Source organism: Eriocheir sinensis, chromosome 12, assembly GCF_024679095.1.
Source record: "Eriocheir sinensis breed Jianghai 21 chromosome 12, ASM2467909v1, whole genome shotgun sequence".
In the NCBI taxonomy this organism is placed as follows: domain Eukaryota; kingdom Metazoa; phylum Arthropoda; class Malacostraca; order Decapoda; family Varunidae; genus Eriocheir; species Eriocheir sinensis.
Window position 1 is genome coordinate 19,118,331 of NC_066520.1, and position 26,868 is coordinate 19,145,198.

The 26,868-nt window shown below is 44.3% G+C and overlaps 1 protein-coding gene across 4 annotated transcripts in view; it reads left to right on the forward strand.

Moving 5' to 3' along the window:
* The window catches only part of LOC126997556 (rho guanine nucleotide exchange factor 7-like), a 34,260-nt gene extending 7,917 nt beyond the window's left edge, over positions 1-26,343 (forward strand). For 2 of the 4 annotated variants that reach the window (XM_050858724.1, XM_050858723.1), the window contains exons 2-13: positions 3,326-3,554; positions 4,683-4,803; positions 5,338-5,518; positions 6,137-6,355; positions 6,796-6,994; positions 7,644-7,868; positions 8,187-8,265; positions 9,075-9,229; positions 14,407-14,499; positions 15,112-15,205; positions 15,841-15,930; positions 17,862-22,476. In XM_050858724.1, the coding sequence (XP_050714681.1) occupies positions 3,486-3,554; positions 4,683-4,803; positions 5,338-5,518; positions 6,137-6,355; positions 6,796-6,994; positions 7,644-7,868; positions 8,187-8,265; positions 9,075-9,229; positions 14,407-14,499; positions 15,112-15,205; positions 15,841-15,930; positions 17,862-18,142 (1,806 nt within the window). In that variant the 5' untranslated portion in view covers positions 3,326-3,485 and the 3' untranslated portion in view covers positions 18,143-22,476. The other 2 variants (XM_050858725.1, XR_007752189.1) reach the window with 2 other exon arrangements.
* The last annotated feature ends 525 nt before the right edge of the window (positions 26,344-26,868 follow it).

Here is a 26,868-nt window from a genome sequence, read left to right on the forward strand (position 1 = left end):
ATCACTGGCGCCACCATCTCTCGCCTACGCTGAGCTCGATCGCTACTCCTGTCATCCTTTGTCTGTGTGTGTGTGTGTGTGTGTGTGTGTGTGTGTGTGTGTGTGTGTGTGTGTGTGTGTTTACAGGTGCATTTGGCATAAGACTCAAATCTGCTTCATCCAATTCTGAAGATTGTGAGTTTCTTAAAAAAAACTTAAGGCCTTGAAATAATTACTGTGTGTGTGTGTGTGTGTGTGTGTGTGTGTGTGTGTGTGATCGTATAGATCTTTGATTTTTGAGTACGGCGAGTCCCCCATACCAGAGAGAGAGAGAGAGGTGGTTGCCCTCATTTTTATACTCTCTGCCCTATGTCACATCTCCCTTTTTTCCTCCCCTCTCCCTTTTTCTCTCTCCCTTTGTCCTTTCCTCTCCTCCTCTTCCCCCTCTCTACTCCCAAACATTCCTCCCCGAAGCCGTCACCCCCTCCCTCCCTTCCCATTTCTCCCATTTTTTCCTCCTCTCCCTATCTCCCATCTCTCTCTCTCCCCTCATTTCCTCTCCCACGCTCTCATTCCCCTTCCCTCCCCATTTCTACCCCTTACTTTTCTTCTCCTTCCTTCCCTTCCCCTCTTCTCTCCCCTTCCTCCTTCCCTTAATACCTCCATGTTCCTCTCTCTCTTTTCTCCTTCCTCACACTCATGTTTCCTTCACACCTTCCTTCCCTCCTCCTCCTCCTCTTCTCATGTCCTTCCCCTCACCTACATCTCCATCCCTCTCCCTCTCCCCTCTTCCATTCCTCCTCCTCCTCCTCCTCTCCTGTCATATCCTAACCTCATTTACGTCTCCGCTTCCTCCCTTTTTCTCTCCTCCTTTCCTCCTTCGCTCCCATCCCTCACCTACGTTGGGCCATAGCTTGAAGAACCGGTGTAAGTATAGCAATAGACATCCTTGATTTACATAGAGGGGAAGGCATTGGAGGACTTTAAGTAGGACGCCGCGCCTATGTATCAGTGAGGTTAAGAGGGCATCCCACATACCTATCTTAGCCATATTTTAGTATTTTTGTTGTTTATTTATTAATTTTTACGCTGCGCTGCATAAACTACGGAAATGAAGCACAAGGGGGGGGGGGGGGAGAGAGAGAGAGAGAGAGAGAGAGAGAGAGAGAGAGAGATCGTGTGTCTTGTTAATTAATTGTGGTGATTTTTTGCATGTGTTTTGTTGCGTTTTGCTCTCTCTCTCTCTCTCTCTCTCTCTCTCTCTCTCTCTCTCTCTCTCTCTCTCTCTCTCTTATTTAGGTCACGATACGATCTTCCGCTTATGTAACAGTCTCAGCACTATATGACCTTATTAGCTTATCCAATTATTTAATAAGATTCATTCAAAGGTAGTAAATAGAATTATAGCAGACATACGAAAGGAAGCGAGAGGTCTTGAGAGTGTGTGGCAGAGATGCTTGGCGGGGCTGATCATAGGGAGACGGCAATGGCGCTGACCCGCATAGGCCTACACCCCACCGGCCAGTTAGCCTACATAATTATGGGAATACTATGCTACTACTGCTGCTTCTGAAAGTCGATGCTATGGGCTAGTTTCTCTCTCTCTCTCTCTCTCTCTCTCTCTCTCTCTCTCTCTCTCTCTCTCTCTCTCTCTCTCTCTCTCATTCGTCTATTTCTGGGCATAAGTTAAACTCGTTCTGACTGGTAGTATGTGTGTTTGTGTGTTTGTTTGTTTATGTTTGTCTGTTTTTTGACACCTCTCTTAACCTCTGCGGGAAACCGGGTCACTATTTTTATTATTAGTATTATCACTACTACTACTACTACTCTCTCTCTCTCTCTCTCTCTCTCTCTCTCTCTCTCTCTCTCTCTCTCTTTCCTTGTGCAAGAGAGAGAGAGAGAGAGAGAGAGAGAGAGAGAGAGAGAGAGAGAGAGAGAGAGAGAGAGAGAGAGAGAGAGAGAGTAAAAGATCTTTGCGGGAGGTGAGACGCAGAGAGAGAGAGAGAGATGCAAAATGTCTTTTGGTGAAGATTAAAAATACTCGGAATGGTATAACTCTCTCTCTCTCTCTCTCTCTCTCTCTCTCTCTCTCTCTCTCTCATATACGTCACACACATATTTATGGCTATTTCTCTTTGCTGTGTTTATATTTGCTGGTTTTACGCGGAGAGAGAGAGAGAGAGAGAGAGAGAGAGAGAGAGAGAGAGAGAGAGAGAGAGAGAGAGAGAGAGAGGTGGCAACGAAGCCCATTCTGGTACTCTTGAAGGGTGAACAAAAATAAAATGATGGAAAACGAAGAAAAAAAGTTGTCAGAGAGAGAGAGAGAGAGAGAGAGAGAGAGAGAGAGAGAGAGAGAGAGAAGTAGGGAAGGAGGAGGAAAAAAGACATATTATCACAGTTTCCTTCTCCCTTTCCTCTCATTCACTTTCTCTTCCTATTCTTTCCCTCTTCCGCTCTCTCTCCCTTCCCCTCTCTCCTTCCCTCCCTCCCTTCCTTTCCCCCTTCCCATCTTTCTTCCTCCCTTCCTCTTCCCTCTCTCCCTTTCCCTCCCCTTCCCTCTCGCCCCTCCTCCCTTTGAAGTATGTAAGGTGTTTCCTGGCACCTGTCTCCCCTCCCCCCTTCCTCTCTTCTCCCCTCCTCCTCCCCTTCATTCCCCTCATTCTTACCTTCCTTCCTCGCCTTCCTTTGCCTATGATTTATTTACCTCGCATTTTTTACCTTCTTTAACTTTTTTCCCTCTTCTTTTTTTCTTTCCTCCCTTCATTCTTACCTTCTATATTCTCCCTTTCCTTTTCTCTTTCCTTTCCTTTTCTTTTCATTCCCTTCCATTTCCTTCCCATTCCATCCTATCCCTTCCTTCTCTTCCCTTCCCCTCCCCTCACTTCCCTTCCCTTCCCCTTAATTCCCTTCCCTTCCCCTTAATTCCCTTCCCTTCCCCTTAATTCCCTTCCCTTCCCCTTAATTCCCTTCCCTTCCCCTCACTTCCCTTCCTCTCCTTTCCTCTCCCTTCTCTTCCCTTCCCTTCTCTTTATTTCATTTTCCTCGCATGTTTTTCCTTCTCCAACTCTCTCCTCTTATTTTTCCTTTTCTCCTCCTCCTCCTCCTCCTCTTCCTTGTCCTGTCATTCTCTGTTTTTGCTCTCACTATTATTAACTCTTTCCTTCCCTTCACCTTTGTTTAATTTCCTTTGCATCTCTTTCCTTCACTAAATAATTTTTCCTCCTCTGTCTCTAACTTTTATTTTCATTCTTACCTTTCCACCTCTTTCTTCACTTCAATGTTATCTAATTTTCCTCAATAAACCGTATTCTAAAACCCTCCTTTATGTGTATTTTCTCATTTTCAGATTCACAGCTCTGGCAGGAAGGAAGGAAGAAGAGAGAAACAGAGGGGTAGGAAGGAAGGTTACTGAAGGAGTAGGAGGAAGAATCGTGAGGTGTTGGTTGGCTTTCCGCAGCATTGCCAATCATCAATAACCTCATAAAACAGAGAGACAAACAGGCAGCATGGCAGACACCAGCAACCCTTTGGTGGTGGAAGCGCTGTACTCCTTCAGGGGCAAGAACAATGATGAGGTGAGAGAGATGGAGAGATTTACATAGCTTTACATAGATAATCAAACCACACAAACACTATGGTCCAGACTAGGTGGTGTGTCTTTAAACCGAAGTGAAATTATATTGGATCAAATGCTATCAAGACAACCAAGAGGATACAGGATGAAGTTGATGAAAGGAAGGTGGTTAAATAATGTCAATAAATTCAACGGTAGATGCTCTTAATGGATTAGGGGAAGATGTTTTGAAGGCAAAGAGTGTTAGCCCAGTAGCAGCGGGGATCATGTTTCTTAATGGTCCCTCTAAGCGAGAAAAATGAGAAAAAATCATCACTCTTACAAACCATTTCATAATATATATCAAAGCATTTGTGATCAGTTTATGCATCATCTATTTTGAGGGGTTTATATATTGGCACAAATTTGGCCCGTCACTGCTACACGATAAAGCCACAAATTTGGCCCGTCGCTGCTACACGATAAAGCCACAAATTTGGCCCGTCGCTGCTACACAATAAAGCCACAAATTTGGCCCGTCGCTGCTACCCGATAAAACCACAAATTTGGCCCGTCGCTGCTACACGATAAAGCCACAAATTTGGCCCGTCGCTGCTACACGATAAAGCCACAAATTTGGCCCGTCGCTGCTACCCGATAAAACCACAAATTTGGCCCGTCGCTGCTACACGATAAAGCCACAAATTTGGCCCGTCACTGCTACACGATAAAGCCACAGATTTGGCCCGTTGCTGCTACACGATAAAGCCACAAATTTGGCCCGTCACTGCTACACGAGAAAGCCACAAATTTGGCCCGTCACTGCTACACGAGAAAGCCACAAATTTGGCCCGTCACTGCTACACGAGAAAGCCACAAATTTGGCCTATCGCTGCTACCGGGTTAAACAGTTAAAGGAAAGACTTGACAATGATAGATATGGAGACGGGACCATGTGAGTATAGTGAGAGAGGAAGTTGGAGAAGGTAAGAAATGCAATGAAAATGAAATATCGATGGAGGGAAGGAAGAAGAGGAGGGAGGGTACGAATGAGGGAAGGAAGTAGAGGAGGAAGATGGGGCCCTTTGTACCATAACTAGGCAAATACACATGCGCACACACACATGCCTTTTGCCCCTTCTCTCCCCAGCTGTGCTTCACCAAGGGGGACATAATCACAGTGACCCAGCGTGAGGATGGGGGCTGGTGGGAAGGCACGCTGGTGGACAAGACTGGCTGGTTCCCCTCAAATTACGTCAGGGAGTGCAAGGGTGAGTGAAGTACTCTCCCTTTGGTTCCTATCTGTTCTTATCTTTATTTCCATTTTCTTCTTTCCACTCCCATTTTTTCCTTGCTTTTCTCTCATTTCCTTCATTTTGCATCCTGTTCCTCTTTTCCTTTCCTTCCATTCCTATTTTTTATTTACTTTCCTCTTTGTCCCTTTTATTCTGTTCTTTTCCATCTCTTCCACTAATTTTTCTCCCCTCTATTTCTTTCCTTCCCATCTCTTTCTTTCTTTTTCTTTTCCTTTCCTTTCCTTCTCCTCCCTTCTCCTTTCCATCTCTTTTCTGACTTTCCTTTCTTTTCTTTCCTTTTGTTCTTTTCCATTTCATACTATCCTTTTCTTCCCCTCTTTTCCTTTCTTTCCCATCTCTTCCTTTCATTCCCCTTCGTCTCACTCTTTCATTCACTCCCATCCCTTCCTTTCCTTTCCTCTCCCTTCCTTTCCATCCCCTCACTTCCTTTTCTCCTTCTCCTTTCCATCCCATCCCTCACCTCACTAACCACCCACATATCCCCCCCAGATGGTGTGCCACTGTCCCCTCAGCACGTGGAAGGGGAGCTGCTCAGCCCTCAGCACTGTCAGCAGCAACAGATATACCGCAGCCTCGTGCTCAAGGACATCCTGGAGTCGGAGCGCGCACACCTGGCCGAGCTGCAGAGCCTCCTGTCCAACCAGCTGGCAGCCCTCCGCAAGTCTGAGCTGTGAGTGGGAGGGTGTGGAGAGGCCGGAGCTGTGAAAGGCAATAGTGGGCTCTTTTCATGTTCCTTTGTTTTCATTCCTACCTTACTGTTGTGGTCTCTTTTTATTCTTTGTGTCGAAGTCTGCTTATTGGTGGATTTTGGGTCTATATCATATTTTATTTTCCCATTGTGCCCTGTCGTGGATCTCAGTAATAGTAATAAAAATAAATAAATAATGGTGATTGAGTAACAGTTATGTAAAGTAAGAAGAACAAAAGAAAGGGGGACATGAAAGGAAGTAGCTTGAGGAATAACTAAAACGAAACAAAACAGCTTAGCTCCTGCACTAATAAAACCTATATAAGGGATAGTATGTCATAACCTTAACCCGAGGAAACCCAAGAAAAGAACACAATACACCAGTTCGCTTATTTTTTCCGTGCCCAAATCCAAAAACATAGACGCACAATCAGGCAGCTCCATCAACAACTGAACTAAACAAAAGAGAATCACACATGGCATTAAAATAGTGTAACAAAGTACTCCCATTCTATATATCTCACTGATACACAATACTGACAGTCCCTAATTGGTAACCTTTTATAACTAAATTCCTAACCTTCTGCCTCCCTTCTACAGGCTAACGGATGCCGAGTACAAGCAGCTGGTGGGGAACTTGGAGGAGGTGGCTGTGGCTCACTCCAACCTCGTCACGGCCCTTGAGGAGCAGAGCGAGCGGCCGTCCAGGGAGCAGCGGATAGGGGGCGCCTTCCTCACCCTCGCGCCCCACCTCCAGAGTGTCCACCAGAACTATTGCACCAACCACCCGCGGGCCGTCTGCATGCTGGAGAAATTTAAGTAAGCATTTTTCAGTTTTTTATTTTATTTTTTTATTTTTCTGTATTTTTATCAGGGTTTATTAATTTCTTGATTGATTGTTTGTTTGTTCATTTGTTTGCCTTTAGTTTAGTGCAAGGGTGAGTGTGTGAAATAATCTCCCTTGCTCTCTCCCTTTCCTTCCTTCTGCTCCCTGCTTTTCCTTCCCTTATCTTCCCTTCCTCCCCTTATCTCTCTTTCCTCCCCTTGCCTTCCTTTTCTTTCCTCCCCATTTTCATCTTTTTCCTTCCCTCCCTTTCCTCGATTTTTTTCCTTCATTTCCATCATTTTTCCTCTTCTTTGCCTTCATTTCCCTTCCTTTCCTTTCTTCCCTTTCCTTCCAGTAGCATAACCCTCAATTTTCTTTTTTTTCATTCATTTTTCATTTCATTATTCATTTATTTATTTATTTATTTTCCCAGGGACGAGTTGGGCAACTTCATGGAGGGGCAGGGGGCGCCGCGGCCGGGCATCATGTTCATCACCACAGCGCTCAGCAAGCCCTTCCGCCGCCTGGACAAGTACACGGGCATGCTGCAGGAGTACCAGCGCCACCTGGAGGAGGGCCACCAGGACCGCGGCGACACCCAGCGCTCAACCCACGTCTACAAGGAGCTGGCCGTGAGTGTGGTGGCGGCCCCTGGTGGTGGAGGTCTTCATTAGTGTCTTTGCTTTCATCAGCGTCACGAATGTTATACTCTACCTCACTTCTATGTTGTCCAGTTTACCAAAGAGAAAGTTAAGGTCATCTCTGTGCAGTCCAATTTACTAATACAGAGAGAAAGTTAATCATATTCTCTAAATCACAGTTCTGCATTCAGTTACTATTTTCTATTCAGTTTTCATTGTGTAGTTCGTAGTATGTGTCTTTTCCATAACTCTATCCTAAATCAAAGAGGACTAGTGTATTTTTCATCACTTCACACTAAATCGTCATTCTGTATACAATTACTTTTTTGCATTCAGTCAGCATTGTGTATATATGTTTACTTCTACATTATCCTAAGCCTTTCTTCTTTTCTCTATCACCTCCTTTCCATCTCTTCCCTTTTTTCCTTGATTTCCCTCATTTCCATCACTTTTCCTCTTTTCTTTACCTTCCTTTCCCTTCCTTTACTTTCCGGTGGTAGTGGTAGTTTATCTTATCCGTATCACTAAATCATCTTTCTGCATTCAGTCACTCCCCTGCATTAAGTAGCATATATTGACCCTCGCTCAACCAGCCAGTAATGTATGTTTATCAATGTTCCTTCCTGTCCGGCACCGCCAGTCTGTGTGTGGAGCGTTGCGGAGACAGAAGGAGCTGGAGCTGGAGGTGGTGACGGGCCGTGTGCATGGCTGGGATGGCGGGGACAGCCTGGGGGCGCTGGGGGAGGTGCTGCGCATGGGCTCGGTGGCGCTGATGCCCGACCACCGTGACCGTTACTTTGTTCTCTTCCCGGCAATGTTGGTGATGCTCTCTGTCTCGCCGAGGATGAGCGCCTTCATATTTGAGGTAAGGTCGATTGTCGTTTTCTGAGACCTACTTTGAAGATCCCCTTTGAACAGAACTGGAGTTGTTTTGTTTGTTTTGTTTTGTTTATATCAAGGGAGGCAGCTCTTTTTTTAATTTATTTTCATAGTAGCAATGACTAGCAGGCTTTCTTGTCTTCTTATTTTGCCCTTGAGCTGCTTCCTTTACCGTAAACAAAAGAAAAGGGCAAAAAGAAACGCAAAAAACAACATAACTCTGCTCAGTACTACACCAATAACACAAAAAGTAGGAGAGGTCAGTTTCCCATAGAGGTCAATTTCTGCCGTTTCTTTCACACAGGGAAGTTATCCGCTCAGTGGCATCCACGTGACCAGACTGGAGGATGGCGACCACCACAAGAATGCCTTCGAGCTTGCAGGTAGTTAGTTGTTTCGAAGTTAGTCTGTTTCCGCCAGGGGCTGTTTGGACTCTTTCACTCCTTATGCAGCAGCTGATTGGGGTTCACTTTCACTCCTTGTACCAGCCAGCAAGGATCATTAGGTGCTACATAAATGGTTCTATGTGTGATGGTGAGATGCACAAAGTAATAGGAGTATCAGGGGCTGTTTGGACTCATTTTCACTCCCTCTGCAGCAGCTGATTTGGGTTCACTTTCACTCCTTGTACCAGCCAGCAAGGATCATTAGGTGCTACATTAATGGTTCTATGTGTGATGGTGAGAGGCACAGAGTAATAGGAGTATCAGGGGCTGTTTGGACTCATTTTCACTCCCTCTGCAGCAGCTGTTTCAGACTCACTTTCACTCATTGTAGCAGCCAGCAAGGATCATTAGGTGCTACATTAATGGTTCTATGTGTGATGTGAGGACAAATGTTATTCAATAGTGGATATTTTAGCACTTATTTTGTTTCATTAATTATTTAGCTACAGTTTTCATACTATGTCGTCTAGTCAGTGCCATATGACCATTATAGTTCTGGCACCATGATGGAATGCCCCAATTAATCAATCAGTATTTTTTGCCCACCATGATAACTTACTCCATTCTTTCCTCATCATATTGCATCTGTTCCCCTTGTGTTTTCAGGATAAATTTTGATCTATGTACGTGTGTCATAGGGTCGCAATGCCCCAGTCAGTCAGTCCTTGGTTCACTATGTTTGCATACTCAGCTCTTTCCTCAACACATTGCCTCTGGATACGTTTTAGTCTGAGTGTGTGTCGCAGGGCCGGTGCTGGAGCGCGTGGTGGCCGTGTGCCAGAGCCGCCAGGACCAGCAGCAGTGGGTGGAGGCCCTCACCCAGCAGTGCCGCCTTGCCCGTTCCTCTAGCTTCACCCCCCACAAAACCCCGCTAACCTCCCCTCCCGTCCTCCCAGCTCATGTAAGTGTGTGGCCCAAGCCTCCCCCTCAGCCAGCCTCCTCCATGTGCATGTCTTGTGGCTTACCTTACTACTGTGGTGGTGGTGGTGGTGGTGTACATATGCCATCTTGCTCCTGCTCTGTATCCTCTCCCCCTGTCTCCCCTTCCCCTTCTTCCCGCCCCTACCTCAGCCTGCCCTACCTGGTCCTCACCAAGCACTTTGCCAGCCTCTTCCGCAAGAAAATTATCACCAAGAGGCTCCTGCGGTACCTGGCCGGTGACCACGAGGACCTGGAGGCCGCCCGCCACGTACGGCTCAGAAGACACCGCACAGAGTGTTCCATCCACACTGGCGGGGAGTCCAGCTCCGACACAGAGGATGACAGCTCCCAGCACCACAGACTCTCAGGGGACCCCCAGCCCTGCTCAGACTCGGAGGGCTCCAGTGACTCCAGTGGAGGCTACTGGGTGGGTGGCGGGCCCAGCTGCCGGGACCCAAGCCAAGGTTTTGAGGTGTTCTCCCCCCTTCCTTCGAGGAAGGTGTACCAGCCCCCTGCCGTCCAGGCCTCCAGCAGTTTGCACAAATGGCGGTACCAGGCGACCCCGCTGCCTGGCTCCCTCTCAACCTCTGATGACTCCGCCACCTCCAGTGAGAGCAGTAACCCCTACGGCTACATCCGCTACTTTAACCCTGAGGGGCCTTCCTCCCCCCCGCAGGAGGAGGACACTCCTGCTCGCCGCTTCACCTACACACAGCCCACCCTGGCACCCTCGGCCATCGCCCAGGGTGAAAAGAGCTCCTCATTTGATAACTTTGGTCACCTGCCTGATGATCCCTGGGCCTCCATGAGCCTTGCAGGCTGGGGGCACCAGCGGCAGGAACAGCTTCAAGACTCATCAGAACACGAGTTTGACTGTTATAGAAACCCTTGCAAGGAGGTGGCAAAGTGTCATGTGCCAAGAGTCATGGGTCCCTGTCACTTCAGCACCAATGCTCCCAGCCTCACCCTCTCCCAGTCCCAGCCCACCCTGAGCCCACAGCACAGTGTGGAGGATGAAGGCCCTCCAAAGATACCTCCAAGGGCCAAGACAGTCCATTCCTCCACCCTCACCATCCCTGCTGTTCCAATGATGCTGGCCAGCCTCCGGCCCTCCCAGCAAGTGTCAATATGTGAGAGCTCTGAGGGGTCCCCCAATGTGTGCAACAGAACCATATATGAGCCTTCTTCTTCCTCCTGTGATGGTGGTGACCCTAAGAAGGCATCCTGGGTGGGTGAGGAGCCAGAGAAGCCAATGTTCCCTTTCAGGACCAAGCCGGACATTGCCTATTACGTGTCTTCCTGTAGTGGAGATGAGACCGGCGAGGACCGTGCCGATTACTACGAGAGCCACCGCAAGCCAGAGCCGCTGGTCATGGCTCTGTCCCGCAGCGAACCCAACCTCTGCCTTCCCTCCAGCGAGCACCCAGAAGACCAAAGCAAACCCCAAAAGTTCTCGAGCCACTACGTCCAGCTGGTCCTGCCCATGGAGACACCAACTAGCAAAGTGTGCAACTGTGAGGCCCACAGCCACCGCTCCTCCGACTCCGGCCTGGCAGACGTGGTGCATCACTTGGAGCGCTGCCCCCTGCGCACCGACACCCCTGGCCTTGGCCGGGGCTCTGGTGCCTCACACTGCTCCCATTCCTCACAGCTTTCTTCCTCCAAGTTCCTACAAGGCACCTCCTGGTATCCGGTGCGAGCCTTCACCCCGGACAGCCTGTTGCCCACCCCCGTCACCTCCCCCAACACCTCCGCTCCAGTCTCATATGCAGAAGACTCCCTCACCTCCTTGCTGGACTCTGTCAGTTTGCACCAGTCCCCGCCGGAGCAGGAGTCTGGGGCAGAGGAGGGCGTGTACCGCTCAGGGCTGTATGCACACTGGTGGATGAAGGCAAGTGTGTGCCCTCGCCTCCTGGCCATCGACCGCTCCAAGAAGGACTACCTCAGGTTCAAGGGAGATAAGAAGCCAGACATTCCCCCCAAGCCCAGGTTCCTGAAGCCCTCCTACCACGTGCGGAGAGGAGGAAGTAAAGGCAACGTGGTGAAGCCGGTTGCCCGTTCCACCTCCACCCAGACCTGCCCGCCGCCCCCTCACGGCGAACACTGCATCCACCCACGGCTTAAGAAACTGTCCACACACCTCACCCCGCAGCCCTCCGTGGCCATGACCCGTGACCGCAGCTTTGAGTCCCAGGTCTCCCAGGTGTCCCAGGTGACGGTGATCCCCAGGGCAGTGAGGGAGAAGGAGTCCCGCACAGAGTCAGGGTCCCGGCCGGCCCTCAGCACGCTGCGAGTGATGGGGAAGGCTTCACAGGAGTCCAGTGGAACAGAACTCTCAAGCCTCCACAGCTTTAGTGAGTCCTGTGAGGGGGCAGGGCAGCAGCCTCATCTGAGAGACTCCTGCGAGGGCCTGGATGTGGATTTCCAGAGACGTGCCTCCTCACACTCCCTGCACACCACGGCCACCTCCAGCTCAGCCTCATCTGCACCCTACAAGTCCACGCTGTACTGGCAGCTGCCCTCTGCCCAAGAAGGGAACGCCCAGCCACGGCCTGTCACCACCCTCCCACAAACTGCCAGGAGACTCATTGTGGCAGGAAACTTTGCCCCCATGGAAGGGTTGCATAGCTTAGGGAGGCCCACCCTGCCCCCAAAGCCTGCACATCTTCAGTCATGGCCCATTCAGCGATCAAGGAGTCTTCCAAGACTGCCAGCACCTACTTCCATCTCTGTCCACACACAAAGCAAGGTACCAAAGAAAGCCTTTCACTCATTAGCCAAGATACCTACAATTTTGGAAGTGAAACTGAGACATTCATGATAAATCCTGCAATATCATCATGAAATCATGTGTATATGCAGCACTTCTTGGTCTAGTGCATTCCAGTAATTTTGTGCAGTGAATTCAGTAACAGTATCAGCTGGTGTGCAGCATATTTTGGTACAGCATTAGCATCCTACAGTCCTGCAGGATCTCTGTTGTTGACATAGAGCCTTTGTTGACACGCCCTCTTCCCCCATCCAGGACCACGCCAGTTAGGTGCCAGCCCTGGCTGCTGCTCATGTATTTCCCTTCCTGAGATGTTGCTGCTCTCTTACTTGTTGTGGAGATAGCCACCCCTGCTCAGCCTCTCTCCCCACAAAGCAGTAACAGCAGTAATCAGTAGGACAACTGTAGTCTGGTGTTGCTCTGAGCCGCGGTGTTCTCCTCCTCTGGGTACGTGGCAACGTGGCAACACTGATGGCAGTACCAAGTGGACCCTTTGCTTCTTATCTAATATTTGACATGAAATAACAATTGTTACCTTTCTTTGCATTCACAAAGCGTAAAGTTATACCTAGCTCTAGTCATGAGTGAAGTAGCTAATGTGTTGGCGTAGAGAGTGTGGTGACTCCCTGTGTGATGTAGAGGATGCAGCTTACTACTACCAGCCACACGCGCTCAGGACCACAACTAACACCAGCAGCAGTTAATCTTAAAGGAGGCTGTGTAGGCGACAAGATATTCATGCTGTGCGTAGTGTAACTGTGTACCTGACATGATGAAAGATGTCACTGCAGAGTTGAAGTACCTCTGGATAGAATAATGCATAGTTTTGAGTTACTTTAATGGTGGAGTTAGACAGTGGCAGACCCAAACCTGTTTATCACACCCATTTTCCAAGGCCAGCTGTAAGGAGTGTGTCATAGGATCATATATACTGTGTTCACTCTTGCTCATCATACAATTATAAGTTATAGTGTCACTTTCATGTAGTTGTAGTATATCTCATTTGCAAGATCTGACACATGGTTTGGGAAGACATATTCCTATCACAAGTATAATTCAATTTTCCTGATACTTTTATAAGAGTGTGGTTGACAGACGCTCTTTTATGCCACATGTCTATTTCCATTCATGAACTTTTAAATATATGACAAGAATTAATTGGTAAGGTAGTGTAGGTGTACATTTATTACCATGTTTTCCAGGTGGCTAGACACTCCCGCTAATACCAACCTTGCTCTCCCAACCTCTCCCGTCCCTCCCTCCCCTTTTCCCATCCCTCGCTGCATGTCTCTGTGGGTTGCATGCTTGGGCCGTAACAGTATTATTATTCCTCAAGTAACATATTTTCACATTGCCGATTGTTTTTGTTTTTCCGCTGACTCTGCTTGGCGTTTGTGTATGTGGTATTGCTTTGCCGTGGCCACTAACTAATCTAGCGGACGCGGATAGAACGGGTATTGTTTTTGTACTTGCTGATTATAACGTTCATATTTTCCGTTCTAGATGAGGTGTTATGCATAATTTTGTTCATGGTTATATGCAAGTTACTGTAATGGTGAAGAGGGGTATTCTGTGTGTGTGTGTGTGTGTGTGTGTGTGTGTGTGTGTGTGTGTGCTGGGAGAAAGGTTGTAAAGTATGACCATCTACATATATACTTTAATTTTACTTCTAATATTAAATTCAAATCTTCACTTCTTGACACATCTAATGAATCTCCATCCATGGCAACTCAGTAACAGTTTTCTCAATTTCTCTGCTTTAATGAAATTTGACAAAAACAAAATAAGTCAGCCAATTTATTGATATGGATGTGATTTCAACAGCCTAACATTGGACCTAGATTGGACAGGCTAACATAACCTAGAGCATAAAGATGTGAAGAGTAAAGTAAGGGAGCTCAGACTGTGACGCAGAGCCATAGAATAGGAGAGTTTTACCACCATCATCATCACAAGTGCCATTCTGTTACCAAAAGATATACACGTAATTCAAGTTGATTCTAGTACAATAACGTTTTTTGTGCTCTAAATACTTCTTCAAGATCCTGATGATACCTAAAGCACACACACACACACAAAAAAAAAACGCTCATTGTATCGGGATCAATCTGAATTTCAAACGGTGAGTTTCGAAACACCTCTCCTCCAGAAACTGACCTCTCGTTTCGCCAATCCTCTAAGCTCATTTCACAGGGGCAGTGATTAGTGGGCAGTTTTCCCTCATTATTAATCATTTTTTGCCCTTGAGCTGCTTCCTGTACTGTAAAAAAAATAAAAAAAAATAAACATAACAACTTTGATGAGGCTGGTCAAACTCTGCTGGTATATGGCTCTGATGTGATGCAGGGATGAGGTGTGTTAATGTCCTTTTGTGTATGTGTGTGCAGGGAGGCCCGCTTATGCCCCGCCAGGCCAGCACCACCAGCGTCACCAGCACCCAGGACGCCCCAGCTCGGCCGCGCCACTCTGTCCCTGGCAAGGTGAGATAGTTCCGCCATTACCATCGTCAGTCTCATTATTTATCATCATCATCATTTTTGTAACCTTGGTTCTTTTTTTCCTTCCTCTGATATCTTTTCTTCTTTTTTCGTCTTCCTACTCTGTCATCTTGTGTTCTTTGTTCCAGGATATTTTGCAACACACTCCGCTCCTATTTTCCTTCCTCTTATCTTATCTTCGTTGTTCCTGGACAGTTTACAACACACTCCACTCTTTTAACCTTCCTCCCACAGCATCTACACTCCCCTTATTATCAACTCCAGTAACTTAACCCGTCCGCTGCGATTGGCACGGATTTGGCCCTCACTGGTAGCCTGGTAACATATACTCCCAGGTCTTTCTCTGCCTCTGTGGTGGATAGTGGAGTGTTTCCCATGTGGTATTGGTATGCTGGATTTCCCCTTCTAAGGTACATGACCACATTTTTCTTCATTGAATTGTAGCAGCCACTTTTTGTTCCATTCCTGTAGCTTGATGATGTCTTCTTGTAGGAAATCCACAGTCAAGGAGTTAAAGGAGGATTCGAGGGATGTGACGATATCTTACTAACAGTCTCAGCCACTGGACCGTTCTATTTGTCTCTGTATCACCAGGTGTGGAGTTTGTCGTGCCTTCGTCCGTCCCCGCCGCTGAGGCCGGGACTGTCTCTGCGTGAGGACAAGAGGAACCAGCGGTACAAGAGGAAAGGTGAGTACGAGTAAAGATTTTGTGGACGCTCAACCCTGATCAGTTTTGGACGGAAGATATTTTCTGGACTCTTCTCTGCTACATCTATATTTCTGGACTCTTGTGTTTAGGTCAGTTTAATATGACTCTGCTACATTATATTATCTAGACTGACTTACTGGACTGTTCAAGCCTGTTAAGTTTTGAAGGTTTCTGTTACATTGATATTTTCTGGACACGAGCTTGATCACTTTATTTAATCTCTTTTACATATTTATTTTCTGGACACGAGCCTGATCACTTTATTTAATCTCTTTTACATATTTATTTTCTGGACACGAGACTGATCAGTTGAGGACATCTCTGCTACATAAATATCAACGAAAATGCACTTAAATAACACCATCATTTATATTAATTAATAAATAATACGGTTCCCCTCACCCTTATCCCATCAACCCATCTCCCTCTCCCCCCTTCTCCCCTCCATCACTTGTCACTCCTTACCCCCTCCCCCTTCCTTCCCCTTTTTCTTCCATGTTTACTTTTCATATCCACAAACATTTTCAATCCTATAAAGAGGCGAGTCCATTCATACACTGAGTGACGGTACATGGAGCTTATTGTCACACCCGCTCTTCTCTCTCCTTCCCCAGACGACAAGTGGCATGAAGACGACGCGCTGATCCTTCGTGTTATTGAGGCGTACTGCACCAGCGCCAAGACCCGCTACACCATCAACTCCAGTAAGTGGGGCTGTCGCTTTGCCGTCTCCATTCCTTGACATTCTACAGCTCGTTTCACTTTTATTTCCCTTCCTCTGTCATCTTTTCTTCTTGTTTCCTTTTTCCACTTTGTCGTCTTGTGTCTTTTGTTCCTGGACAGTTTATGACACATTCCACTCTTAATTTCCCATCCTCTCTTGGCTTGTTTTGATTTTTCCCTCACCGTTTTACAACACGGTCCACTCTTAAAACCTTTCCTCTGTCGTGTTTTTCTTCTTGTTTCCTTTTTCTACTCTGCCTTCTTGTGTTCTTTGTTTCTAGATATTTCACAACACACCACTTTTATTTCCCTTCCTTTGTCATCTTTTCTTCTTTGTTCCTTTTTCCATTCTGTGTTATCTTGTAGTTCTTTATTTCTGGACATATTTCAACACTCTCCACTAGGGTTGCAAAGGGTGGGAAAGTTTCCTGAATTTTCTGAGTCAAGACTTATTGAAACTGTTTTGGGTTTTGTTAGGTTAGGTTAGGTTTAGGGTATCTTCGAACACATGACAAATCAACAAAGAATGACCTCACTTTGTTGTATAGAAAGTCTCGTTAGTAAGGAAGCATGCATGAGTTTTCTGAGTCAAGACCTATAGTAACTGTTTGGGGTTTTGTTAGGTTAGGTTAGGTTAAGTTTAGGGTACTAACCCACTATGAACTATTAATATTTTGAAACTTTAATACTGTTCTCCTTATGCTTCATCTCTTTTTTTATTGTTTCTTTCCTGTCATCATTATTTTCATCCTCTTTTTCCTCTTGTCTTCCTTATCACTCGCCACCTTTCTCTCCCATCTTCTTTTCTCCTCTTCCAATTTACTTCTTTGTTTTTTTAGTTTTGTCAGATCCCATTACCTTTGTTTTATGTCTTTTTCACATATACTTTTGTTTCTTTGTTCTACACTCTTGTGGAAGCGTTCGTCTCTGAATGCTCAAATGCTAGGTTGCGTATGTGTGAGTCTGTTCTTTCGTGTTCATATGTATATTCAGTTTCATTTTATTTTTTGTGTGTATGTATGTATATGTGTATGTTTGTGTATTTCTGTTTTTTTATCCATGTATATTTGTTTTACTACTTTTTCTTCCTTTTTTCATTGTTTGATTTCACCAACAACAACCTGGTATCATTTTCAAGTTGTACAGTTATAGAAATAGTTATTGAGAGGAAACCAGAAATCGCTTGGAGCAGCTAACATCCTTTTCATCATCATCAGTTTTCATCGGGTTCAGTAAGGAGAAGAAAAAAGAAATGAAGGAAGGGAAAGGAATAGAGAACAGGAAACAACGATTAAAGGAACAACGGCCGTAGAGTTGGTGGAGAGGCCAGGGCTTCGTTGACCACTGATCTGCACCATACATCATCACAGCCAGTTGTTGCATGTCACACTTCCATACACATTTCATATATCAAACTTCTTTCAAACTTGTCAACTTCTCATAAGACTTCTAACTATTAACTCACTATCTAGAACATGCTTCCGTCAACACAACACTTTTTTTCCTGCATGTCTGAGTACGAGGCCTATTTTTTTTTGCTTTCCTATCTATTTTCTGATCTCTTGGTGGTGGGCAGGTGTAGCAGTATTTCTCAGCCACATTTGTTAAGATTCTAGCCCAAGGTCATGCTTATAAACATAACCATGATTAAATTATTGACTTTGATAATATAACACATCAGCATAGTGGTCTAACGCTGTAGAGCCGCCAGCCGTGTGTGTTGGCGGTGGCAGGTGGGCTGTGGTGGTGGGCAGCAGGGCGTAGTAGTAGTCTTCCCTCCTTGTGTGTCTGTGATGCTGTGTTGGTGTCTTGGGCTACTCTGTCACACTTGTTCTCTCTCCCTCCTCCCGTCTCCCTCCCTCTCCCTTGCTTCCAACCTGCCCTCCCTCCCCTCCCCCTTGCCTGGGCACAGTTGACTTGGGGCATGTTGGCCGTGCCTGTGGGGGGAGTGCTCCAGGGGGCTCCTTGATCGATTGCCGAGGCCACCACCACCATCACCACCACTACCAACAGCTTTCACACCACCAATACCAGCAGCAGCAGCAACAGCAACAACAGCAACAGACCCCCCCACACTCACCCCCAGCACTCTCGCCCTTTGGAGAGCTGCGTATGCACAAGGGCCAACGCTCCAACTGGTGCTGTGGTCTGGCCATCAAGGCCATCAAGAAGAACATTGATTTTGACTGTTAGAGCGCCAAGAGGCAGGGCTTTGTAGGCACACGTGGCGGCAGCGCTGCAGCTACTGAAGCCAGACTCCTTGTTAGCGTGTGCATTGATGAAGATAATTGTGCTACAGGAAAAGTTTTCCGTGTGAAACACATGACTGGAGAGAAGGAACAATGCACTTTTCTGAGTTTGTCATTACATGAAAGTGTACTTTGAATTTGAAGACTACTGATGTACCTTTGTATTCAGACTGCAAAAGAAAATTCATCTTAAAGTTTTTCCTCTATCCTGCACTGTCAGGATATTTTATTTTGCTGTACATTTACAAAGACTTTGGAATGACGTGGTGTCTTTGCCTCCACCGAGGCAGACCTGAGTTGGGTCTTGATGCTCCAGATCCTTGACGAGACAGGGAGGTTGGGCACTTGTATTTTGAACCTTTTTTCTCTGCTACAACCTCATTGGTACATTATTTACAAGGAAACAAATGTGTTTGAGCTTGAACAAAGTGAATGATGAGCAGATCAGTACTTAATTTACAGATTTATTGGCAAAATATTTTGTGGTAAATGAGGACATGCTTGAGTAATGAAAATTTCAAGGTGTTTCTATTTACAATTTTTGTAGAAGGAAGGTCAGCTAATGTAGAGACACACACGACACGAGTGGTGCCTGTACCAAACCTATTCCATGGCCTCAAGCGTTCCCGAGTGATCTCAGGCAGTGTTGTGCTGGTGTGCAGAGACACTTTGGCAAAGTTTCCACTTCCTTCCATGGACAGCATTTTTGTGGTGTTTTCTCTGTTGTCAGCACTCTGATAATTGAATGATGACACTCTGCCTTGGTATTTTGTGCAACACTTGACAGCAGTGTAAGCAGACCTCTGCACGCCAGCGTTGGGGAGGACCCCGGCAACAGATAGTGTTATGCACGTGGCCGTGTACACAGAGGAGCAGCTGGCATTCCATCATTATAAATGAAAGTAGCATATAAATGTTGTATTTCCTTAGTTTGCAGTTTGTTTGTGCATGAGAGTAAAGCTGAGTGTAATGTTTTTTCTAAATAATTGCCACACACAGCTGGATCATTTGTTTTTGATTTGCACAGCCAGACGGGCGTGCAGAGCTCTCCACGCAGCAAAGGTTCGGGCATGTTTCAAGCACTCCTTCACTTGGCTTTGAGATTTGATTTTATCACTTGCTATTTTTTATCACTTGCTATTTATGGGTGGCAGTTACACATACACTCCTTGATTTTCAACAGTGTATTAATTTAACAATGAAGTGGTCTGCAACACTTAGCACTGAACTGTATCTAACAATTTCATGTGAATGTGATATCTGACATCCAAGTGAATCACTGGATGACCACATTTATTTTCAATGGTTCTGTGTTGTAAATAGACCATTAGTTTGTCTTTGATGCTAATGAGCATTCAGTGATGCATTACTGTACATGCAAGACGGTGCAGCAGACACTATCAGAGAAGTCTTGGAATCATCCGTTGCTCACTGCTGCCGTGACTCACCCGGCTGTTGTGCCTTGACCAAACACTGTGATGGCTACAAATTGACTGTAGAAAATAACAAGTACCTACGATGCCTAAAGATTTGATTCATAGCATGTGTAGACTTATGCGGGGAGTGCATGGCAGCTCATTCACCTAGTGGTTTGTCACATGATTGTTTACAGTGTAAATACTGCTCCTCATGGAAATTGGGAATATGAAATTTTGTTTTATGTTGTCACCAACACTAAAATCTACATGTCATCATGCAAGAATAAAAATAAATAGGAATTAAACTGTGTCCCTTTTGGACAACATGTTTTGGAATGATTATAGGGTTGCAGGAGGCAGCTCCTCATGTGTAACTTTTTGCATGAAGGTGCCACAGTTTAAATTCACGCTGTACATACTCACAAGACGTAACTATTAAGTGATGCTTTGTAGGCCTGAATTTTGCTTTTATGAATTAGTTATACATTTCCTAGTAACCGATTGATACAGAGTAGTGGTGATCATCTTTTTCCTGTAAAAGAAAGATTTTTTAATATTATTCACTGTTGGGCAGAGGCATTTAGTGGCAAAGAAAATATAAAAGTATATTTCAAAGTTTGTTCTATATTTGATGGAAAGTTTATTCAGCCTTACATTGGTGCCAAGTGGCAGTCAGTATCCAGACCTTGTGGCCAACAGCTGGTCACCAGCACAATGTTCTTAAAACATTACATGACTGCTTGGTCTGTGTTATGTTCATGGAGGATGAAATACCTGATGGTGTAACGACAATGCCACATCAGTTAAATGTCGTAATAAACATTGAACTAGGAAGGGAAGGTCAACCTGGAGAACTGCAGGGTTGGAGGTATGGCTGTAGACAAGATTTTCTAGCATGTGTGTGTGGTACATTTTCGGAACAAAAATAATTCCAAGGATTTTTTTCAAGCTCTGTGTAGCAAGGCATCCTTTTTTACTTTGACCAGGTTTAGTAAATTGTGTCAACCTGTAAATTCAAATCTACTGAAGGTGCTTCAGACTGTAATCTGTCTCAGCCTCCTGCAGCCTGCAGGAGGTGTTGGAGCACATCACTTGCAGTCTATCTTTTTGTCAAAGCAAAACTGTACTTTACAATTTGGGAGCCTCCTCAGTGCAGCTCCGGCCGTCACTTGCATTACAGTCAGTCATAAGGATTCTTGCATTTGAAAAAGTCTTCCTTAAATTAGGGACAGTGAAGTCAGTTCTCAAAGTTCTCAGGGGACGAGTTTATTTAGGGGAGAGAAATTTATAGATATATTTGCCTTAGTGTTCTTGCTTTTTTTTGTCTTCATTGTCAATATATTTAATGATAGTACCTTATTGAATGTTATCCCTTCTTACCATAATTATTTTTCCTAGATTTTCCTTGGTATACTTTTTTATTCTACATGTATTAAGGGTATGACACATTTTGTATACTAGTTTTTGCTGTTTTTGTACTTCCTAAGGTTATTTTGTCAAAGCCATGGCATTTCCATATACTACTATCCATTACATTTACAATTCAGGAGCATAATAATTTTTACTCGAGAGGTAACGCTGAAATGCCTGTGATTTTTTGGCCTTCAGAGGAGCAGAGGCCTTGTGGCAGTCAGCAGGGGTTGGTTGGCCTCAAGCTGCCGACAGGGGGGAGAAGTTGTCCTTGTGAGGGAGTGTTGCCAAGGTCGTTATTTATGTATGATCTCTCAGGTGTTCAGTGCCAATAGTAATGGGCCAAGAGGTAGCTAGTCAGAGGTTACTGCAGTGGTGTACCTTGATGTTTTATTATGCAAGGACGAGTGTTAAAAGAACTAAATGTTGAAGATTGTGTGTGTGTGTGTGTCATAATCATATCATTAACACCATATGATGCCCTACAGTCCTTCATCACTCATCTAGCTCTGTTACTTTAATCTTGCAAACTGAGTGAATTCATTTTTCCTCACAAACTTCTACTACCATGGCTGATCAGTTGTTAGCTCCTTTTTATTCTTCATTTTTACTCCACACACTCTCACTCTTGATCTCATCTTACCCTCGTCATTTACCTTTTCATTCCTGTCTTCATTCTTCACCAGTGTTTCTGATGCCGTCTCTTCAGTTCCTTTCCTCTTCGTTCTTTCAAAACAGCCATGCTCTGTTACCTCATTTGTCTTACTGAAGCTGTCATTCCTACTTCTCGTGGCATACCACTAATATAATGTCAACAAAAATGGCCATCTTTAGTATTATGCATCATAGTACCATTACTCATTATACTATATATTGCCTGACATTAAACTACTGTTCTCTGGTACATTGCACAAAGTTTCGTCAAAGCTCAAGATGCCTTTACGCAGCTTTATTTCACTGGTAGTCACTCACAGTATGGCAGTAGCTTACTTTCGGGAGTGGCACCTCAGATATGTACTAGGGTGATCATGTGATGTGTGTGTGTGTGTGTGTGGATGTGCGGGGATGTGTTTTACTCATCCAGGGTATGTTTCGTCAATATGTGCGCACCATTTCAACTATTACTATATCAGGAAAGAAAAAAACTACTATGGAAATGAGTTGAGGTATTAAAATGAACTAGAATCTTTAATATATGTAGCTACCTTGTCCCTGTTTTCCTATGTAGTTTAAGTCCTGGTATGGGTACTAGATGGACGAGTGCATACGAAACCACAAACGCACTCAAACCTCCTCCTTGGACAACTTCCCCTGCTGGTCTCTGTGTGTTAGGGCTGCTGCCACCTCCAGCCAGCCCAGGCACACACCTTCCATCCTCTCTTGTTGCAACTATTAGTGTTATATATTACACATTCTCAGAAGTTATATAGAATTAAAAACGTGTTGTATTCTCGAGTGTTTTCCTGGAAGTCTTGGCCCCTTATCTCTCTTTCAGGACATGTATTTTGTGTTTATATATTGTTGTTATTGGGGAGAGGGAGGTGACTTGTTTTCAGACTGCCCTAAGGGATAGAGGTGAGCAGCTTTGTGTCTGTGTGTGTGTGTGTTTGTGAGCGTGTATGTGTGTTAGTGTAGTTGTTCATGTGTTTTGTCTTGTTATTGTGTAGCTTTTGTGCTTTGTGTTACAGTGGAGTGATGAGCCATTCTTGCAGTACATGTTTATTTTTGCTCATTTTGTATGTTTATTGAAAGGTAAGATGAATGCAGGTTGTATCATCCTTGGCTATGTATATACCTGCTTTTCAGTTTGTTCAGATATTTTCAACATTATTTCTTATTTAGTAATCTGGTATTGCAAGTTTGGCTCTCATGTTATTCAGCCACAGTAACTTCTTATATGCTGTAACATTACTTTGCTTTTAGTGTGAAGTGTTACATTTTTCTTACCACTTACTGTCTTGTATCATATTTTAATTTCTTTGCTTTGATTTCTTTCTCTTTTCTTTTTGGGTGGATGGGGGAGTAAATAATGTACCTTTTAATTTGTACATTACATAATCACATGTTTGCATCCCTCCACAAGGTAATTTGTGTTTTGAATTATTATTTTAACTCAGGATAAGTCAGTACCCAAATAATTTCATATGCATGGTGAGATTTCTGTTGTCACTTACTGACTTTTCATTGACTTATAAGAAAACTTATAGTTGTACATTGATGATACATATACTGCTGCCATTAAGTCAAAGAATCCTGACAGTAAGTCATCAACGGTAATAATATTCAGTATACTAAAACAAAACAAAACAAAAAAAAGGGCAGTGTGTCATTCCTTTAGGAGTAAGGTGTGTTCATTATATGTAATTATTGCTCATGGCTTTTTAAACTAGTATTTCAAGGTCAACATTGGTAGTATTGTAAATACTGTACATTAAAAAAAAGAGCCTGCCATAATGTAAATATAGTGTATAAACAATCCTAAAATCTTTGTAGTGCTCAAGTATAATGTTGACATGATTATGTATGCACTTGTCAGGTACCTCAGACCTGCCAGTTGCTGCACAGTGACGTAGTTATGAATTAATTTTTCACATATCTTCAAGTGTGATAATTGCTTTATTTGACTTGCATGACTGAAGACTCACACTTTGCAACCAGTCACAAATCACTCACTTTAGCAGTTCATGTGACACTCCAACAGCCATGAATGCAGCTCAGTTTTGTATTAATATGTAATGATTATTTGATTGTCTGATATGCATTGTCTCCATGTTCTGCAACCTATTTGCAGTAACATGTTGATGACCATGATTAATGATTTAGGGAGAAGGGCTTTGATATATTAGAAGAATATTTTTTTCACATTTTGTAATCATAACAGTAACGTACCATGACATTAGTACTAGTATTTGCTAAGTTTTCTGATTGTTTCTAGCTAAGTCATTATAACTGTAATACAAGGTCCTTTAAAATCTATCCTCTTGGGAATATATAGTAAATAAAAACGATGAATACCAGTTTATCATTACATTCGTATTGTCTTGACGCAGTGCAATCACCGATATGAAAAGTTTGCTCCTCTGACTGAACCTTACTTTTCAGCCTTACTGGACAGCCCTCAAGTCTTGATCGCCGAGGAGGAGAAAATCATAGTTGAGGAGACACGTGGCAACCAGGTGGTGATGGAAGAAAGGTCAGTTTTTTCTTTACAACTCATTTCTTGCATCTGTATCAGTATGTGTTCATTCTGTTTGATCTGTAGCAACCTCCCTAAAGACCCAGGAGCAACGTTGCCAGATTGTCGTACTCAGCCTCTTATATTTACCAACTTCCGACCCAAATACGGTCTCCTGGGGCTCAATAACTAGATTCATTTATATTTATCGTTAAAATAGTTAATTCCTGATGTTTTATGGCAATAGTTAGGCGTCAAAAACCGGTAAATACTTTGCTCTGAGTACGATAATCTGGCAATGGTGCCCAGGATCCTACCTTGGCTTGCACCTTCTTTGGTCTATCTTCCAATTGCAATCATGGAGAAAGATACTACCACTTGTGCTGGAAAGGGGATTCCAGATGAATATAATTCAGTATTAGATCTGATCACTGTCCCACTAAACAAGTAGAAAGTGCTAAGGTTTTCCTGACTATAATGCCAGTAATGGACCTAATCACCACTTGTCCTGCAGGAGCCTGGTGGACACGGTGTATGCACTCAAGGACCAGGTGGCCATGCTGCTGAAGGAGCACCAAAACCTCAAGAAGGCCTTTGAGAGTGAGCAGCTCGTCACCAGGCAACTGCGTTCCCTCTTCAAGCAACACTTCCTGGCCAACCGTGACGACATCGTGTGGGACCCAGAGCCATGACAGCGAGGTGACCAGTGCACCGTCTGATCTGCCCTTTTGCTCTCCTATCCTGACAAAGTGACTGCTTCTTGGACCCCTTAAATCTAGTGTTAAATGAACTTAGGTCTCTAAACATACCCACAACACAAAATGATAGGTCACTTCTGTAGGCAGTAAGAAGTATGAATTAAGAAGTTCATGGAGTGTTTGTGATGTAGGAACCTTTAGGGAAATTCTCAAGACTGCAGCTTTAAGGTTCGTGGTTTCAATTTAGATCTGCAGCTGCCAGTAAGGACATGTAAATATATTTCTGTTCAAACGAGTGAGAATTAGCATTACGTCTCTGTGCCCCTCCGTTCTCATTCTTTGTAAACGTTAATGTGCTGCAAAACTTTTACCATTTTGCAGACAAGGATACATGCCATGCAATTGAGATACTTGAGAAGAGCAGGAGAGGTAACAAGATGGGATGAAGTGAATAATAAGTTCAATGGATGTGGACAGAAGGTATAGCACAGAGGAGAGAACAAAAAGTACTGTGTGGAGTGTGTGAAACAGGACACCAGCAATTAGGATGTAGAATTGTATGCTATTGAAGTTTGGAAAAGTCAAATGGAAGAGTATGGAGTGACTGGAGATCAACAACTAGATGGATTGATTGTGTTGAGGAATACATAAGAGAGGCAAGAAGGATGTTAGGTTGCAAGAAAGGAGGGACATACCAGTCAATCAATAGGGGCATATGCAGAGGGTATGGGGATAATGGAGATGAGCAACTAGATGGATTGAATGTGTTGAATTTATGAGGGAGGCAAGAAGGATGTTAGGTAGCGAGAAAGTAGTGATAGATACCAGTCCATCAACAGGGGCATAGGCAGGAGGGAGTGTTATCTTACCTGGATGAGGGATAGATAGATGTAGACGTAACACTTTCCAGAAGACGAGAGCCGCTGTTGTTAGATTTATTGCTGTCGGCCAAATCTGACGGCACTCGCTCAGTTTAATGGGTGATGCCGCAGAGTTGTCTGTGTAACCTCTCGCCTGCCATTTTCAGCGACTGGCATGTGTTCCCTAGTTAGGCACCACAGAGGATTAACATATTGAGTAGAAAAGATAACTCACTCATTCACCAGGTACCACCCAGCCTTCCTCGTAAATGTCTTAAAATGAATGAATGTGTAAAAATCTATGTAGTCATATGTACATTCAGCATGGGTGTGCAATACTTTTTTTGGCAACTGTACATCATGTTTGTGAGTTCCTCATTGGGTGAATCGTGACTATACAATGTGTTCTGTTGTGTATGGAAGATATGCACACCATACATAATTACCTTACCTAGAAAACCTACAAGTGCCTTTGTAAACTTTTACGTGAAATTACAACCCAGTTTCCATCATAATTTTTGTAATTATGTATTTATATTTCCATTTGTTGCCTAACCTTTCATGTCGTAAACCAATCCCTTGTTCCCCCATCATTTCATTATGTCTAACACTCCTGAGCATACTACAGGCAAACCTTGATTTACAAATAGGCTATATTCCTGATATAACATTCACTACCTAGAATTTGTTGTGGAAGATTGTAGCATGGGCTCATTGGAGTTTGGTTCTAAGATCCCAACTTTTCCCTACAATGAATTTAATTTAATGCCTTGTAGGGGCATAACTGGTTACAAAAAGTTGGGGGGAGGACAATGGGGTGGGTGATGAGCAAAGCGAGCCTGTTCAGCAGGGGGGGGTTGGGGGAGCCCCCCCCAGAAAAATTTGAAATTTGAGCTCTTTTTAGGAATGCTGAGGCCTATTATGGGTGGTAAACTAAATAATATGGGTGGTTTAACATTAAGTATCTGTATATAGCAACAGTATATATATATATATATATATATATATATATATATATATATATATATATATATATATATATTTCACCATAATATTTATTATTTTGTTTTTTTGGGGGGGGACATGTCCCCCCCCTGTGAGTTATGCCC